The sequence below is a fragment of the Odocoileus virginianus genome, unplaced genomic scaffold, assembly GCF_023699985.2.
Source record: "Odocoileus virginianus isolate 20LAN1187 ecotype Illinois unplaced genomic scaffold, Ovbor_1.2 Unplaced_Contig_18, whole genome shotgun sequence".
Taxonomy (NCBI): Eukaryota; Metazoa; Chordata; class Mammalia; order Artiodactyla; family Cervidae; genus Odocoileus; species Odocoileus virginianus.
This window is the reverse complement of record NW_027224335.1, coordinates 1,581,594-1,600,256: the sequence shown is the minus strand read 5'-3', so window position 1 is coordinate 1,600,256 and position 18,663 is coordinate 1,581,594. Positions and strand designations below refer to the sequence as shown.

At 42.3% G+C, this 18,663-nt stretch overlaps 1 protein-coding gene across 1 annotated transcript in view; it reads right to left on the bottom strand.

Moving 5' to 3' along the window:
* The window catches only part of DGKK (diacylglycerol kinase kappa), a 170,504-nt gene that overhangs the window by 11,759 nt on the left and 140,082 nt on the right, over positions 1 to 18,663 (bottom strand). The window contains exons 14-25 of the mRNA XM_070464139.1: positions 15,360 to 15,451; positions 14,380 to 14,479; positions 13,200 to 13,419; positions 11,297 to 11,401; positions 10,549 to 10,645; positions 8,936 to 9,043; positions 5,434 to 5,530; positions 5,057 to 5,164; positions 4,307 to 4,420; positions 3,825 to 3,959; positions 1,568 to 1,728; positions 273 to 414 (exon numbers count right to left, since the gene is read on the bottom strand). Of these exons, the coding sequence (XP_070320240.1) occupies positions 273 to 414; positions 1,568 to 1,728; positions 3,825 to 3,959; positions 4,307 to 4,420; positions 5,057 to 5,164; positions 5,434 to 5,530; positions 8,936 to 9,043; positions 10,549 to 10,645; positions 11,297 to 11,401; positions 13,200 to 13,419; positions 14,380 to 14,479; positions 15,360 to 15,451 (1,479 nt within the window). The remainder of the gene's footprint in view (positions 1 to 272; positions 415 to 1,567; positions 1,729 to 3,824; positions 3,960 to 4,306; positions 4,421 to 5,056; positions 5,165 to 5,433; positions 5,531 to 8,935; positions 9,044 to 10,548; positions 10,646 to 11,296; positions 11,402 to 13,199; positions 13,420 to 14,379; positions 14,480 to 15,359; positions 15,452 to 18,663) is intronic.

Below are 18,663 nucleotides of genomic sequence, written 5' to 3'. Positions count from 1 at the left end.
CAAGTTCCTCTCCATTCACAGGCTATTTCTCCTTGAGACCAGTGTGGTAGATAGCTCTCAGGCTGATGAAGTCTGCTATGGGATTCTCCCAGTAGCCATTCTGAACCTGTAACAAGTCAAGGAATATCTGCCTCCCTTTCTACTCCATCCATCAGTTTCCTGCCATGTCATTTGCTCGGTTTTTCTATCCAGCCTGGGTTCCTCTTCCTCCCCTTCTATTCCCTTTCCTATTTGGTTGACTCCTTTCCTTCATCTGCCCCTTCCTCCCTTACCTCAATGGGAATGCAGGAAGCTGCAGCTGTCTCATTGCTACTCTCTTGTTTGTAAAATACATCGTTTAGGGTGTTAGCACTGGCATTCACAGAATCCATGAGGACAGACACGTGCTGGTGGACCTTGCTCAGGTCAGTAAGTCTGTAATAAAGCAAGAAGAGATAAATGAGTCTAGAGTTCTGAAGGACGTCTGGTCTGAGGTACTTGTAAGGGTTAGGATTAAAAGTAAAAATGAAAGCTCTGAGTACCTGAATTGTATTCTTTACTCCCTCCTGTTATTTCTACTCATTTCTAGGTAGCCACTTATGCCAGAAAATGTTTCTACTCTTCTTTAGGTATTCACTTTTGCCCATCCTTTTTGGGGGGATCTTAGTTTCCTGACCAGGGGTTGAGCCCCGGATCCTGGCAGTGAAAGCACCAAATCCTAACCACTGGACTGCTGGGGAATTCCCACTTTGTCCATCCTTATCTCACCTGAATTAGATACTAAGTACTTTGGAAGAGTGGGAGGCTAGAATAGAGGAAGGAGCTGATTCCAGAAACTCTAAGGCCTTCCTGATATTTAGGGCCAAGGATAAACATTTTATTTTATTTTACTTTTTTAGGAAAGCATACTTTTTCTTTTAATTTCTTTAAGGCTATATATATATATATATTGTTTCCATTTATTTTTATTAGTTGGAGGCTAATTACTTTACAATATTGTAGTGGTTTTTGCCATACATTAACATGAATCAGCCATGGATTTACATGTGTTCCCCATCCTGAACCCCCCTCCCACCTCCCTCCCCATCCCATCCCTCTGGGTCATCCCAGTGCACCAGCCCCAATACAGTATACTAACACATATATATGGAATTTAGAAAGATGGTAATGATAACCCTATATGCAAGACAGAAAAAGAGACACAGATGTACAGAACAGACTTTTGGACTCTATGGGAGAAGGCGAGGGTGGGATGATCTGAGAGAACAGCATCGAAACATGTATATTATCAAGTGTGAAACAGATCGCCAGTCCAGGTTAGATGCATGAGGATAAACATTTTAAATCCTACTGGGTCTGGGGCAGCAGGAAGAGATCAAAATTAGTCTTTGGACTTAATGGGAGAAGTCCAAGCTGACCACAAAGACTATTTCCTGTCTGGATTGTTAGGGCCCCTTTCAATCCTCAGAGCTCTGGGCAAGACTCCTTTCTGAGGTCAGGCTCTCCAGTAGCCTACAGACACAAGTTGGCTTCTTCTCCCCAACCCTTCATGGGATTCCCAGTCCTGTATCTGGGCCATACCACTTACCTGCTGATGAGGTTTTCTGCAAGCCGAGTTAAGTGCTGCATCTGGGCATACTCCTCATCAGAGAGGCTATCTTGAGATTCCTGGGTATCCAGCTGGGGCTGAGAGGCAGCTTGGATTTCAGAATGCTTGCACTCCCACATTTTCATTGAGTTCTCAAAGTCCTAGAAATGAAGACAGTGGCAGATCCTAATGACTGCTGTTAGCTAAGAGGGCACATGACAAGGTCTGTCTGTGAGTCTGATATGTGTGGGTCAAGGGGAATGAGGGCCCCACATATTCCCCCATACACCCATCTCCACACTTCATACATCTGTCCAACATTTTATTCAATGTCTTTAATACTAAGCACTTTTAGTTTTGTTGTTTTTACTGTTACCATGCCAAGTCTTGGGACAAGAAGCTTGAATCAGACAGATGTCTGCCTTCCAGAAGATTCTATAGGAAGGCATCATGATCAGTAAGATAGTGGAGCCCCTTTCACGCTCCCTTCTTTGCTAAATCTAGGCAATATGTGCTGATGGATTTTAGAGCCAGATGTATCTAATTTAATTCTGAATTGTGCTTCTGTCATTCACTAGTCATGTTGACTTTTAGCAACATATTTAACCTCTCTGGTCCTTATTTTCCTCACCTGTAAAATGGGAATAAGTGTTATCTACCTCATAGAAAGAGGAGAGTGAAAATGTTGGCTTAAAGCTCAACATTCAGAAAACTAAGATCATGGCATCTGGTCCCATCACTTCATGGCAAATAGATGGGGAAACAGTGGAAACAGTGGCTGACTTTATTTTTTGATGGGCTCCAAAATCACTGCAGATGGTGATTGCAGCCATGAAATTAAAAGACACTTACTCCTTGGAAGGAAAGTTATGACCAACCTAGACAGCATATTAAAAAGCAGAGACATTACTTTGTCAACAAAGGTCCGTCTAGTCAAGGCTATGGTTTTTCCAGTAGTCATGTATGGATGTGAGAGTTGGATCATAAAGAAAGCTGAGCACCGAAGAATTGTTGCTTTTGAACTGTGGTGTTGGAGAAGACTCTTGAGAGTCCCTTGGACTGCAAGGAGATCCAACCAGTCCATCCTAAAGGAGATCAGTCCTGGGTGTTCATTGGAAGGACTGATGTTGAAGCTGAAACTCCAATACTTTGACCACCTGATGTGAAGAACTGACTCATTTGAAAAGACCCTGATGCTGGGAAAGATTGAGGGCAGGAGGAGAAGGGGACAACAGAGGATGAGATGGTTGGATGGCATCACTGACTCAATGGACATGAGTTTGGGTAAACTCTGGGGAGTTGGTGATGGACAGGGAGGCCTGGCATGCTGTGGTTCATGGGGTTGCAAAGAGTCAGACACGACTGAGTGACTGAACTGAACTGAACCTCATAAATTGTTGAGAGGATCTATTTGAGAGAATATATGTAAAGTGCCCAACACAAAGCAGGTAGTTATAAACTAGACATCCCAGCCCTTCACTATTGCTGTGTCTATGGACTGTGCATAGGCCACAGTTTAAGAAAGCCTGTAATCACTGAACACTGATCGATAATGGCTCCTTTCTAGCTTTAGGTGGTTTAGCTGAGGTGGGTGATATTTGTGAATGCAGTATTTTAAGATGCCATGAAAGTGAAAGTCACTCAGTTGTGTCCAACTCTTTGCAACCCCATGGACTATACAGTCCATGGAATTCTCTAAGCCAGAATACTGGAGTGGGTAGCCGTTCCCTTCTTCAGGGGATCTTCCCAACCCAGGGATTGAACCCAGGTCTCCCTCATTGCAGGCAGCTTCTTTACCAACTGAGCTATCAGGGAAGCCCTTTAAGATGCCTTAGAGGAACCTAAAGATCCTATTCAATGAAGAATCTCTTGTTGAGGGAGCAGATTTCTCCATAACCACTGAGGTCTTTAGCTCTCTGTGCATTGGAAGAATGAGGACAACTTTGTCGAAAACCACAGGAGGCAGTTCCTTGTCTCACTCTCTTGGACAGCGCTTTGCAAGTGTCTGTATGTATAAGAGTATCTCAGAGAGCTTGTCTGCAATTGCAAGTTCTCAGGAAATACCCATCCCCATTCTGATGCAGTGGGACCTTGTGGGGCCTAGGAATGAGCATCTCTGACAGGCACCCAAGGTGACTCTGAGATGTCATGCAGACCTCCCTTTGAGAAATTCTGCCTGACTGGAAGCATTCAGTACTCAAGTGATAGCTGTAGATGAGACAATGGAGGAGCCCAAGATGAGCCTTTCTTTTCTTACCCGATCTCTGGTCAACATCTGAGCAGTGTTCTTGTATCTAATCTTGATAAGGCCTGGCCTCTGAACCCAGGCCTCCCCATCCACCTGCACTGGGACACCTTCTTCACCATTGATAGTTATCATCACCTCACGGCACTGCCAGAGAAGAGGAGGAGGGAGAATGGGGAAGAAAAATCAGGCAATGACTACTGACTAATCTGATAATCTCACAGTCACAGCGTAAATGCGTATCTGAACAGGATCAGCAAACATGTGAATCAGATTATCCCAGGGAGGAAACATATGTTTGCTATAGACTTTTTGCTCCTTTGGTCCCTACCACCTCTATTTCTAACCTCAGCCAGCACCTTGCTGCCTACCAGATACCCTACTCCCTCCACCCTGCCATTCTTGTACCTGGTTAATTGCTGGGAGCAGCCCACATCCTATGTTGTAGCCACAGGGCTCAGACCCTTTCTGGTGCCCACCCAGCGTGTGCCTACCTGGGCGATGCGATGATGATGCAGGTTGATGATACGAGACATTGCCATCTGTACAGAACCAAAGATTGCCACGACCTCTAGCTTCCCATCGTCTATTGCAGGAGCCTCATATTCCTGAAGAGAAAGAACTCTGTCACATATCTCACTCTCGAAGAACCACACTTTGTCACAAGCAGGTATGCCTTGAAAGCTCGTGGTAAAAGTTTTTCTAGCTCATGAAGAGTGGAGAAACTACTACATTATTAAAAGGGGAAGGATGAGGTCAGGAAGCCAACTTGGGAGAAAGGCACTGAGATCTAAACTCAGCTCCTTTTGAGATCACAACTCTTAGCTGGTTCCCTCCCTGTCCAATCTAGCATCATAAATCCCCAAAGCCACTGGTCTCATGGCCTTCTTGGGCGAGCTCAGAGGAAAGGATTCATGACCAATTTCTCAGGAGATTTTATTGACAGACCTCCTTAGAGAAAAGGTCATGATGTAGCCAACCTTTCAAGGATCTGTCAGGTTTGAGAAATGGAAAATTCGAAGTCCATGTAACACGGAAGAATTAATCTGATCCTCAGGCTTTCAGCTGATTCTTGTGCTCTGGGGTGGTAATTGCCTTAAAAATACTCGTCATACAGCTGCTGCTAATAATGGTCCCCAGCCTGCCTCCTTTTCCCCCACACTCCAGTCAGTTCAGCTCTCCTTTCTGATAGACTTTAGAGGGGTCAAGATTTTCTCCCTCCTCATTCCCTGTTCCATACTCACTGTGGTTGCCGTGCTGCTTCCCCAAAAGTTGACGCCTCCGGCATAGCTGGTAATGTTGAGCACTACAATGCCTTGCAGATTTGGCAAGGAGATGGCCTCTCCATCACACTGAAAGAAAAGAGTAGCCCTTATTGGCTGGCTCTTCAGATACCAGTGTGAAGGGATATTTACAGACATGGGGGAAGGGCTCTGTCTTCTCGTCATGCTATCATTTTCTTATCCATAAAATGGAAACCTATCTTCATGCTTTCCTCCCATGAGTGAGGATCAGAGTTAAAGCTTGAGAAGAAATAAGAATATAGAGGGAAACTGATTCCCAAGGTCATGATATTTCCTTTCTTCATGCCCAGGAAGGATCATCCTCTTTTTCCACTAACCTCCAGGTGCACTCGTTCTTCCAGTTTCCTGTAAGAGCGCTGAAAGAGTTCCTTGCTTCCCAGAAGGCCATACCACATCTTGTTCTTAAAGCGGCTACTACAGGGAGATAAAGGTAGGGAAAGATAGTCAGAGGGTGAGTAATATAAAGGTAAGCGGATGGAGAAAAGTAAGACGAGATACCATCTTATTCCTCAAGTGCCTTGTTACAGGGTGGAGTCATGGTAACGTGACACAAGAGGGAATGCTAGGATAGTGTAACTGGAGTCCTTGTTCATACACCAGCTGTAATGGGTTCTTGGGTGTCCTTGAGACCTCAGCATCCCATTGATTTGTCACTTGCTGTTGATATTGGTTCAGTTTTGCAAGAGTTAGGCTACATTTAAAAATAAAGCTCATAAAAGGCTGTGAGCACAACTGGGTTGTACGTGTTAAGTCACTTCAGTCATTTCTGACTCTTTGCAATCCTTTAAACAGTAGCCCATCAGTTTCCTCTGTCCATGAGGTTCTCTAGGTAAAAATACCAGAGTGGGTTACCATGCCCTCCTCCAGGGGATCTTCCTGACCCAGGGATCGAACCTGCATCTCTTACATCTCCTGCATTGGTTTCTTTACCACTTGCATCACCTAGGAAGCCCAACTGGCTGGTACACACCAGCAAGTGCCATTCTGGGAGATCAAGATTTCAGCCGCTTGGAATCAATTTCATTTGAAATATGTGACAGACTGCAGTTTCTTTGAAGCATAACTTTTGTGGCAAAGTGGAGGGATTTTGTAAGACCTGTATCTCAAAGACTTCAGTTCAGTTCAGTTCAGTCGCTCAGTCATGTCTGACTCTTTGAGAACCCATGGACTGCAGCATGCCAGGCTTCCCTATCCATCACCAACTCCTGGAGCTCATTCAAACTCATGTCTATCGAGTCAGTGATGCCATATCCAACCATCTCATCCTCTGTTGTCTCCTTCTTCTCCTGCCTTCAATCTTTCCCAGCATCAGAGGCTTTTCAAATGAGTCAGTTCTTTGCATCAGGTGGTCAAAGTATTGGAGTTTCAGCTTCAGCATCAGTCCTTCCAATGAATATTCAGGACTGATTTCCTTTAGGAAATCCTTGCAGTTCAAGGGACTCTCAAGAGTCTTCTCCAATACCACAGTTCAAAAGCATCAATTCTTTGGTGCTCAGCTTTCTTTATAGTCCAACTCTCACATCCATACATGACTACTGGAAAAACCATAGCTTTGACTAGATGGATCTTTGTTGGCAAAGTAATGTCTCTGCTTTTTAATATGCTGTCTAGGTTTGTCATAGCTTTTCTTCCAAGGAGCAAGCATCTTTTAATTTCATGGCTGCAGTCACCATCTGCAGTGATTTTGGAGCCCAAGAAAATAAAGTCTGTCACTGTTTCCACTGTTTCCCCATCTATTTGCCATGAAGTGATGGGACCGGATGCCATGATCTTAGTTTTCTGAATGTTGAGTTTTAAGCCAGCTTTTTCACTCTCTTCTTTCACTTTCATCAAGAGGCTCTTTAGTTCTTCTTCACTTTCTCCCATAAGGATGGTGTCATCTGCCTATATGAAATTATTGATATTCTCCTGGCAATCTTGATTCCAGCTTGTGCTTCATCCAGCCCAGCATTTCAGATGACATACTCTGCATATAAGTTAAATAAGCAGGTGACAGTATATAGCCTTGACGTACTCCTTTCCTGATTTGGAACCAGTCTGTTGTTTCATGTCCAGTTCTAACTATTGCTTCTTGACCTGCATACAGATTTCTCAGGAGGCAGGTCAGGTGGTCTGGTATTCCCATCTCTTTAAGAATTTTCCACAGTTTGTTGTGATCCACACAGTCAAAGGCTAAACACTTAATTCAGTGCTATAGAATAGAGCTAAGCTTACCAGACAGACTGTAGAGGAGGGCCCAGTGGAGAGAATATGGGAAAGGCAAGGATATCAGGAGACTTGTGGTGGAGGTGGGAAGAACAAGGTCCTGCTCACTGTAGAGTCTCTGATAAAAGCAGGCAGGATACTCACATCCCTAGAAAGGCTGGATAGAATCTACTCTGAACTCCCCAAGTAGGGTCACAGAAATGAGCCACCACAAGGCATGGGTTTTGAAATGTAACAAGGCTAACACAAAATTATTTGCACTCTGCTTCAAACCATAAATTTTCTGGACACTTTAGTTTCCTCATCTACTAAAAATCAGAGCTTAGTTATATGGAAATGCAAAATACCTAGAACAACTAAGACCATTCTTAAAAAAGAACAAGGTTGGAGGACTTTTGTCTCCCAATTTCAAAACTTACTATAAAGCTATAGTTATTAAGACAGTGTGGTGCTTGCATAGGATAGATACATAGATCACTGGAACATACATGAGAGTCTGGGGAAAAACACTTATATTTAGGGTCAACCAATTTTTGACAAAGGTGCCAACACAATTTGTTGGGGGAAACACAATTCAAAGGATAGTTTTAAAAAATGGTGTTGTGGAAAAAAAATGGTGTTGTGGAAAAAAAATGGTGTTGTGGTAATTGGATATCCATGTGCAAAAAGATGCACTAAGTGCTTACCTAATACCACACATAAAAATTAACTCGAAGCAGGTCACAGACTTAAAGGTAAGAGAAAAAACAAGAATTTTGGAAGAAAACAGAGAAAATTTTTAAGACCTTGGGTTAGGCAAAGATTTCTTAGATATGGCATCAAAATCATGGTCCGTTAAAAAAAAATAATAGGAATGCATCAAAATTCAAAACTTTTATATATCATAAGATACCACTAAATTAAAAGACAAGCAGTAACAACAGAAAAGACAAGCAACTGGGAAACAATATTTGCAAAACGTTTGTTTCTCAGCCCAGACCTGCTCTGAGAAAGAATTTCTGGTGGCAGGTAGCAGGGGTGATGATGGTGGATGGAAGAGGTGCTTATTTTTCTTCATAATTTCAATCTACCAGAAGAACTCTGAGGCTGCCTTAGGGTATATCTGCAGTACAAAAGTACTAGAAGGTGCCAAGCAGGCCAACCCTGGATGGGGTAAAATCAGTAGGTCCAGGGGAACCAGATTAGGAACCCTAAGAACTAGTAGAGTGATCTTTGATGCTTTGCAGCCTTGCCAGGCAAAAGCAGACCTGAAACTACTACTAGGACCTTGTCAAATTCTCAGACAGAACAAAGATAGGGAATTGGCTGAATCAAGTCAATGTAATCTGTTTTCACTAACAGTAACACAGTTAGCTGTATTTACACAGCAGTCCACAGGTCAAGATGAAGATGGCTCCAAGTTCAGAATACCAGTGCAGTCATCACAGATTTGGTCAACATTTGGGGCAAGCTATCCTATTAGGCTAACCTTCAGACTAATGTGTTTTACTTTCAAATGACGGACTCTTTACTTTTCAAAAGAGTTCTGTTGTTTGGGATGTGGGGGATGTAGGAGTACATGTGTGTGTTGTGATTGTGTGTTTGCATGTGGGCAGGGAAGTTTCTTTTCCTTACTTGTATTGTCCTGGGTGTTCATCTCTTCTGGTGTTGAATTCCAGAGAAATTTTAGCATCTAGTCCAATTCCAAAATAGTTGTTCATGACACACTTTTCTTTGAAGCGTCTGAAATTAGCCAAAGGGAAGAAAAGAGTAGACGTTGGTATAGGAAAGAAGTGCTATTATCACTGGGCTGCAGACTTTATCTGAATATTCAAAACCAATGAGAGAAGGCCTGTTCTACATTGGGTACAAGGCTTAATATTCTTGAGAGGCACATGTAGATATCCTATTTTGTTAACAAGTAGCTTATTAGCTGTAAGAGAGGACACCCAGCCAGCTGGGAGGATTCAGTGGGATTGAGACTCATAATGAAGAAGTCGTCTTTGGAGACTGTCAGATATGAGTGGCCAATATTTTCTCTAGAGGGAAATAAGAACCTTTGAGTATCTCAGATTAAAATGTATGATGAGAGGAAACTCTGTATCACTGCTTTTAGAGATTTCTGAACTCCTTTTAGCACTTTCACATCCAAGGGCAAAGTGACCACACATTTGAGGGGGAAAGACTTTATAAAAGATGATAGATATATGTAGAACAAAAACAAACAAACAAATAAAAAAACCAAGCAGTTTATTTGATTCTTTTGTATCCATCCATTAAAACCAGTGGTGTGCTGGAGGCAGTTCATATTAGCTTATGTAAGCTGATTATGCCTATAATTCCTAACTCTGCAATCAATGACATTGTATCAGTAGCTTGAAGTAGGCCATAATGGGAAAGTTTATAACAGGAATAAATCAGGGCTTCCCACCTGCCACCCACCCTGGGAGCTGGTTGTTAAATATTTTTCAGCACACCATTGATCAAAGTGATAAGTGATAAGTTCACTGAGGTCTCAGATATGAACTTAAGCCAGGGGCAAAGTGGAGGGAAGTGGGAGTTGAAAATGGGGGGAAGCTGTAGAAAACATATAATTGCTAACTGTCTTTCTAGAAATGAAAAATAGGTACAGTTTAGCTACTTAATCACAGATTTGTTATAATTCACTACTAAACTGATCCTACATCTTTCATGTAAGATTTTCCTCCCTTGACTATAGCCCATATATTTGGATTTCTTTAACTGATATAACCAATCTTCTTAACGGAACTCAAAATGAGTGAGTGTGTTGGAACTTGGCTACTGGGAATATTCTAAAGAGGTAGGGTTACTGAGACAAATGTCTTTACATTTGCTTCCTAGTCCCCTAAATGCCCACTTATTTTTTAGCAACTTCAGTTGTTTACTATTAAAGGCAACAGTGAAAAACAGGTCCTTTGAAATGAAATGCAGTTGTGATAATAATAATAATAACTATAACACATATAAACCTAACTATGGATGCCAAAGACTGACCAATGTTAAGTACTTTGGATAAATAAACTCAATAAATACAACAAACCTATGTGACAAGTTCTACACTTATCTCCATATTATACATGAGGAAACTGAGGTTTGGTTGAACTACTTGTGTAAGGTCACACAGTTAGTAAGTAGAGTCAGCATTTGACTCTAGGTATCCTTAGTCTATTCTCTAAACCAGAGAAAGGAAAAAGCCATAGAAAAGTAATAGGTCTATAAATACTTACATAGTTTCAGGTGTAAAATATAAGTGCTCCAAATTGAGGTTTTCTAGGTCTTCACTTTTGAGAGAAGATATAGAAGACAGAGTACCAAGACGAGAACCTCGACACAAAAGATATCACCTTGGTGTCAGATACAAAAATGAAAGCCCTTCCCCTACTTTTATGTCACCCTACTTTCTCTGTTGGAACAGAGTCAGCTCAATGACTTTCTTTTAGATAATATTCAGGGTTCTCATTCCAAAGAGGGATCATCTTGGATGGACAGGGACTTCCACTGAGAGAATAATAAGGCTGGGCAGACTGCTTGCTGGCAGTGAAACAGCTTCAAATCTTGGGTTTCATGAGGCCTTTTCAAAGAACCTAATGGGGTCATTAGGAGATACTTCTGGAGATAGGCATGGGGCCTTATTGTGTGGGGTTTCTGGAGAAGAGGGAGGGATCTCTATGGCAGAATAAGTGAAAGTGAAAGTTGCTCAGTCGTGTCCGACTCTTTGCGACCCCATGGACTGTAGTCCATGGAATTCTCCAGGCCAGAATACTGGAGTGGGTAGCCTTTCCCTTCTCCAGGGGATCTTCCCAACCCAGGGATCAAACCCAGGTCTCCTGCATTGCAGGCAGATTCTTTGCCAGCTGAGCCACATAGCAGAATAGGATTAAGGCAAAAGGAAGATGCATGAAAATACTAAAGGTATATTTTCTGGGAACTAGAAGACAGAGATGAAGTGTAGAATAAAAGGAGAAAGATCCTTACGGTGTCTTGGGCTCATCTGGTTAATATCTTCTGAGTCATCTTCTAGGAAGAAAGTTGAACTGAAGTTCTTCACTGATATTGTCTGTCGGCTTTGCTCATCAAGAACTACAGAGAAAAAATGGAAGGAAGGAGGGAAGGAGGGTTGGAAGGAAGGGAAGGAAGGAGGAGGGGACAGAGGGAGGAAAGGAGAAAAGGAGGATTGGTCACATTTCTTGAGCATCTCTTTTGTTAACACCAGTCAGTGCATGGGGAGACAACGGAGACTCCCATTTGATCATCACCTCTGCTCCATGATGCCGTTTGTGGTTTCAGTTTCGCTAGTGTTGGCATGCTTCTTTATGTCCATGCTTGCGCTTTCTCTGTTTTACTTGTTACTCTTCCTATCACCCAGTAAATGTGGTTGTGAGTAGAAGCTGGGGACCAGGGGTAGGTGGAGCAGGATAGGAAACTCTCTGCTCTTCTACCTCCATCCTATTTGTAATTCATTTCATCCCATTTGTAATTCATTTATTCATGTGCCCTTTGTTCTAAACTTAACCCTCTAGGACCATGCCTTTCTTTCAGTCAAATGTCTCACCAATACCCAGAATATTTGAGAAGTTGCCTTCCTTTCACCAACCTATATATTAATATCATATAGCTCAGGTGCTTGGCCTATGCCAAAGCCTATAGGTTCAATCCTTATCCTACCCAGGGATGCCTTTCTCTGTCCCATGGCCACAAACTATACTTCTAAACCTGACTTATGTATTAATGGAGCAGGTTGAGTACTAGTTGTGACAGTGTTATGGCTACATCAGATTGATCTGATCCCTCCTCCTTGGAAACTGTGCGTGCGTGCGTGCTAAGTCACTTCAGTTGTGTCTGACTCTTTGCAACCCTATGGACTGTAGCCTGCCAGGCTCCTCTGTCCATGGGATTCTCCAGGCAAGAATACTGGAGTGGGTTGCCATGCCCTCCTCCAAGGGATCTTCCTGACCCAGGGATTGAACCCACATCTCTTATGTCTCCTGCATTGGCAGGCGGGTTCTTTACCACTAGTGCTACCTGGGAAGCCCCCTTGGAAACGACCTACAGAAATAGAGGCAAATTGGCTCTTTAATTATTTCACACTGCAGAAGGGATATTTTCTTTTTTTCTTAGAAACTTGGCTGAGGTTGTACCTACATGCACCAAGGCAGGAGAAGGTACGATAGGTAAAAGCCAAAGGCCAGCCAAAGGGACTTCCTTGCTACACAAACTACTGCTCAATTCCAATAGCTCAGGTAGAACACACTTGGTATTAACATAATTTTCTGATCTGTTTTTCAAAAAAGCATTGTGGAGAAGAAATGGAAACCAGAATGTTAAATTAAGAAGTTGGAGGAGTTGAAAGAGCTTTCATACTGACTTGGAAGCTTGTAGGTTGCCATGAATTGTGGGAAATGGCAATCAATGCCAGAGCTGCCAGGACCACTCTCAGGGCCCTTGTGCCTGATGAATACTGTGTAAGACATGCAGAGATGAACACTATTTTCCTTCTAAAATCGTCATAGGCTCAGTGGTTGGAAGGGAATAGGAGCAGGTGGAAAAAAATTTCATGGCTGGAGGTGGAAGCTGACAGAGCTTTGAGCCAAGCCTCTTAGCAGCTGTAATTGTTTAGGATGAGTGTTAGTTCCAAAACTAACTAAGTAGCAAGAGTTTAGTCTCTGTGAGGTAGGAGGTGCCAAAGGGGCAGCTTATCAGGAGTGAGGCTTTTCAAAGTCAGTCTGAGGACTGATTTTTTGATGCTTTATGAATGCAGAATCTAGTCAAGTTTGGGCAGTGGTGTCAAATAGAAGACCCAGAGTGAGGTAGATCAGTAACCATCCACAGGAACCTTCTCTTTCCCCTCCCTCAGTCAGCACAACCCTGGGATCTTTACCTTGTTCAACTTGGAATATGATGAGTTTCAACGACTTTTGGAGATTCTGGGCCTTTGTAGCCAGCTCCAACTTGCACTTGGCTATGTGGTCTATTTGAGGGATGGAGGGCTTTCCATCTTCCTTGGCACTTTCTTTATGTGCTTTGGCACTCTTCTCAACTGCTACATCCTCAGCAAGGATATCAATCAGAACACTGAGCTTGTCGTACATTAAGTCGCTCTATATAGGGAATGAGACAGAGCATTGTTATGAGAAATTCATGCTTGAAAGGACAGAATGAGTAGTTAGATAGCATGGAGAGAAGTGCAGAAGGGTAACAGTTGGCCAGGACACTGAGCATAGGAAGCTAAATGTGGGGAGATGAAAGTTTAGGGAAAGAAATTTTGGGTAGATGTGATAAGATAGCCAAAGGGTGTTAGGAGGTTAAAGAGACATTGTTTGTTTCTGAGCAGCTGCAGGCACCAATGTATGTTGCCTAGTCTTTCTCATGTCTCAAGTCTGTAAAATGATGTACAATATAGCAATATTGAGGAAAGATAAGCAAACATTTCTGGAATGGTGTTTTCATGGGCATGCTCCTAATGGATACGGATGTGGCTCTGCATGGGTGCCTGGTGTCTGCTTTTGTCTGTGTGTATGTTTGGGGATGTACTGCATGATTATGGCCTGATTCCCAGCTTCATAACTTAATAGTTTGTGAACTGAGGCAAGTAACTTAATCTCGTTGTGCTTTTATATTCTTGAGAAGTTGTGAAGATTAAATAAATGAATACATTATAAGTGCTTAGAACAGTTCTTGGCACAGAATAAGTGCTATAGAAGTATTAGCTATTATTGTTACTGTTGTAATTATAGAGATGACCATGGGTGTATTTCTAGCATGTATTTGTATGTAGCTTCAAGAATGTTCTGATATACAGCTATGTGCATACATGTTGGTGTATGCTTGTGTCTAGGTGTGGACAGATGCTTAGGTACATGGTACATGGATAAGCATGTACAGTGCCACTCTTTATTTGGTGAAAGGTGGAAGTTCAATGAGGATTTTCACCATCAGGGAGGCTTACCAGCTGCTTCTCCTTGCCCTTTAACGATTACCAGTGAGAGGGACATTTGCTTTTATTAAAAAATGGGGCTCTGGTGCCACAAAGAGTACAAGACAAAAGGATGGAAACTTACTTTCAAAATGACAGACTCTATTGCTGTATTGTTCTGCTTTATCCGGCTCCAGGCCTTTACAATATCAACTACAAAATCTTCCACTGCTGAGCACAGGAATCTGGAAATATAAGATAGATGGCACAATGTGACATGGACATGAGGTTCAGAGCCCTTCTGTCTTATAATGTCATTAGTTTCCATCTTCCTCCTCTTCCTTCTCCCTCTCTCTTTTCTGATCTCTCCTTTCTCCCTCTCCTTGTCCCTCTCTCCCAACTCCCTCTCCTCTCTGTTTACTCTGATTCTTCACGTGCATTTGGCAAATATGCCAGTACCTAAGAGAGTTTAACTAACATTTCTTAGCCCAAATTCCAAATTTCCAGAAAACAGAATTCAACTGGTATAACTTGGGTCTGGATTTCATCCTGGGTCAAATCAACTATGGTTCAAGGACCCAGCTAATTTAGTACTAATGTAATGACTTTGGTATTATGGCCCATGTAGGGACTGTTTCTCAAAAAAGAATGTGGTAGACTTGGAAGGACTCCACCAGAGTCCCAGGAGGAATGAATGGCCCACATATTTAGAAGAGGAGAATGTGTTGCTCAGCTATGAGAAAGCAGCAGTAGTAGGCACCATGGAGAGTTTTCCAGGTATTAGATGGAAAAGGTGTCCCTGCTGGAGGGGGCTATGCTATGCTCTTGAGTGGTATGGAATGTTGTGTTTCCCTTCTGTAACCCCTCTTCCGAATCTGTGGCTTGCAATTTTGCCATGTTGGGGTAGCAGGAGCCCTCACCCCAATCTCATCTTTTTTTTAAATTTATTTTTCATAAACTTCCCACTCAGGAGATTTGAGTTAGAAGAAATTTGATTTGGGAAGGTAAACATATGCTTTCTTTGACCTCAACCCCCAAGCTACTAAAATGAGCACCATCTCTGACTTATGGAACAGCCTATGAGAAAAAACACCCCAAAAGGTTGAGAGGCAAAGGAAGACTGACCTGGTTGCGATAATCATCTCTGTCGGGTACTTGGCCTTCAGGATTTTGTTTAACTCAGTGGTTGCAGATTCTAAGTGTTGGATCGCAGCAGCCTAGGGAGAAAATCAGTGTTCAGCCCTGGAATCTTAGCACTGTGACATAGTGTGCTACCCATCCCCACCCCGTCATTATTTCCTACTGATGCTTTACCAGCAACACAAATGCTTCTTTGAAAATAATACACTTAAAAAGAATTCTTGTTGAAGATCTCCACAGATAATCTTACATCTGTGGTTACTCTAAAAATAAGAGATGTATATTATTTCCTCTCATTTAAATTAATACTCAAAAACTCATATGAAGGGGATATTGTTTGTTCCATGTTTCAAATGAAAAAACCATCTCATATCACATAGCTAGTAAATAATAGATACGGGATTTGAACCTATATCTTTCCAACCAGAGTGTCATCTCTTATATATAATATTAAAAATAATAATCATTCTCATGCTCCATCATATCAAACTCTTTGTGACCCCATGGACTGTAGCCCACCAGGATCCTCTGCCCATGGAATCTTCCAGGCAAGAATACTAGAGTGGGTTACCATTTCTTTCTTCAGGGAAAAATAATAACAGCATCCACTTATATAGAACTTGCTATGTGCCAGGCTTTGTTCTAAGATGCACACACACACACACACACACACATATTTTCAGATAACCTTTATAACAGTCCTATGAAATAAGGATTATTATCCCCATTTCACAGAACAGAAAACTGAGGCATAGGAAAGGGAGAGCTGTTAAATGGTAGAGCCAGGATTTGATTCCAGGTAGTCTGGTTCTTGAGTCTGCACTCCTAACTATAACTTATATTCACCCCTGTCGCCCTCTACATTGAAATATTTACCAAGATCTGATGATTCTATCACTTGAATATGTTTTAAATATGCCATATTACCACTTCAGCAGTCCAAATCACCATCATCTTTTGCCTAGAAAATGTTAGCACTGCCTATCTTTTTTCCTTGCCTCTAAGCTTTATTCCTTCAATTGTTTCTCCATATACCACAGAAATATTCTGCTTAACACCTTTCTATTAGCAGAATAGATAGATGGATAGATATGAGATAAAGTATAGTGAAATATTAATGGTAGAATCTACCATTCAAAATTTCCTATATGTTTGGAAATTTCATAATAAAATAAGAAAATGTTCTTCTATAATTCTTACTGGTCTTAGAATAAAAGTTCAAATTTCCTGGGGGAGAGGTCAAGACAGATTAGGAGGACATGGAACTCACTTCCCCCTATGAACACGAAAAATACATCTAAATGTGGAGAAAGTATCACTGAAAACTAACTGGAGATTGGCAGAAAGACTTTTGTACAACCAAGGCTATAATAAAGAGCCATACAGAATCCAGTAGGAATGGAGGAGTAGCAATCATGTCGGGACCTGTGCCCTTGGTGGGGGGCACAGAAGACGAAGAGCATTACAAAGGCAGAGAGCCTCCCCGGGGAGTGAGCAGTTCAAGCCATATATTGGGTGCCACATCCCTGGAGTCTGACACCAGGAAGACAAGTCCCCTAACCTGGTTAGAAAACCAGTGGGACTAACAGGAAGGCTCTAAGAAACCTAGATTCAGAGGGATTCAAATCAAGAAGGCAGAGTAGGGGGATATGGAACTCAGCTTCCCCCATGAATATATCAAAAATACATCTACATGTGGAACAATTATCACTGAAAACTAACAGGAGACTGGCAGAAAGACTCCTATATAACCAAGGCTATAAGAAAGATCCACACAGAATCACATAGGAGGGAAGAGAATCGATCATGATGGGACCTGTGTTCCTAGGAGGGGATGTGTAGAAAAAGGGAGACTACATGGGTACATGCCCTCCCTGGGGAGTGAGCAGTGAGAGCTACATATCAGGCATTCCATCCCCGGGGTTCAGCAAAGGGGAGACGAGTCCCCTTGGCTGGTTGGAGGGCTAGTGGGACTAATAGGAGGGCTGCAGTGAAGCCTAGACTCTGCTTGAAAGGAGCCCATGAACACTTGCTAGCTCCCTAAGCAGTGCAGAAACGGTGGGTCGAAACCACCCAGGGCTGACTGGTTTCCTCTGACCACTCTGGTGTGTGCCCCAGCCTGAGCCAAGCAAATGCTCCAGCACCATTAGCAGCTCCACACAGGACTAAGGGCTGCCACAACAAGGAAAAAACTTTGCAGTAAGATGCTATGGTGTAACAATCTACAATGGAGAAGAATCTGAAAATAGAATGTGTGTGTGTACAAAACTTTGCTATACACCTGAAATATTGTAAATATAGTAAATAAGTAAAAAAGATGCTATGGTGGATAAAACCTTAAGTGGCATCTGAGCAGGGAGGGGGCATCCACTACCGGCAGTTGCAAAGTTGAAGCTTCAGAGGCAGACAAGATCTCTGATGGCAGCCAGACCACCACAGCCCATGCCTCCACCCCTGCTGAATACCCACACTAGCCCCTCTTGCTCCAGCAGTGTTCTGCTCAGGTGAGGGTGCCAGTGATGGGAGGGGGAAGAACACACACTTAAAAGGAACTTTTATATGTGGATTTTTGTATATGGATATATATATGTAGCAGGCATTCCATCCCTGGGGTTCAGCAAAGGGGAGATGAGCCCCCTTGGCTGGTTGGAGGGTCAGTGGGACTAATAGGAGGACTGCAGGGAAGCCTGGACTCTGCTTGGAAGGAGCCCATGAATGCTTGCTTGCCTGATATATAGTCCATATATATACAACTTTTTCACATTATAGGCATTGCAGAAGGGGAAGAGAGAGAGAGAAGGGGATTGAATATGTATTAAATGAAATTATGGCTGAAAACTTCCCAAGCCTGAAAAGGAAACAGATATCCAGGTATAAGAAGCACAGAAGTTCCCAAATAAGATGAACCCAAGAAGATCCACACCAAGACATATACTTAAAATGTCAAAATTGTAGATTCTAATGGCACCAAGAGAAAACTAAAGAGTCAGTTTCAAGTGAACCCCCATAAGGCTATCAGCTGATTTCTTTAGAGAAATATTGCAGCCCAGAAGGGTGTGATAAGAAATATTCAAAATACTGAAAAGGAAAAACCTGCTACCTAGGATACTCTGCCCAGCAAGGTTATCATTTAGGAGAGATAAAGACCTCTTCAGACTAGCAAAAACCAAAATAAATGAGCAAAACTAAACCTACTCTAAAAGAAATGTCCTACTCCTAATGAAAAAGAAATAAGAATCTATAGGAAAGGGAAATTACAAAATAGGAAAGGATTTAAGATAATCTAAAT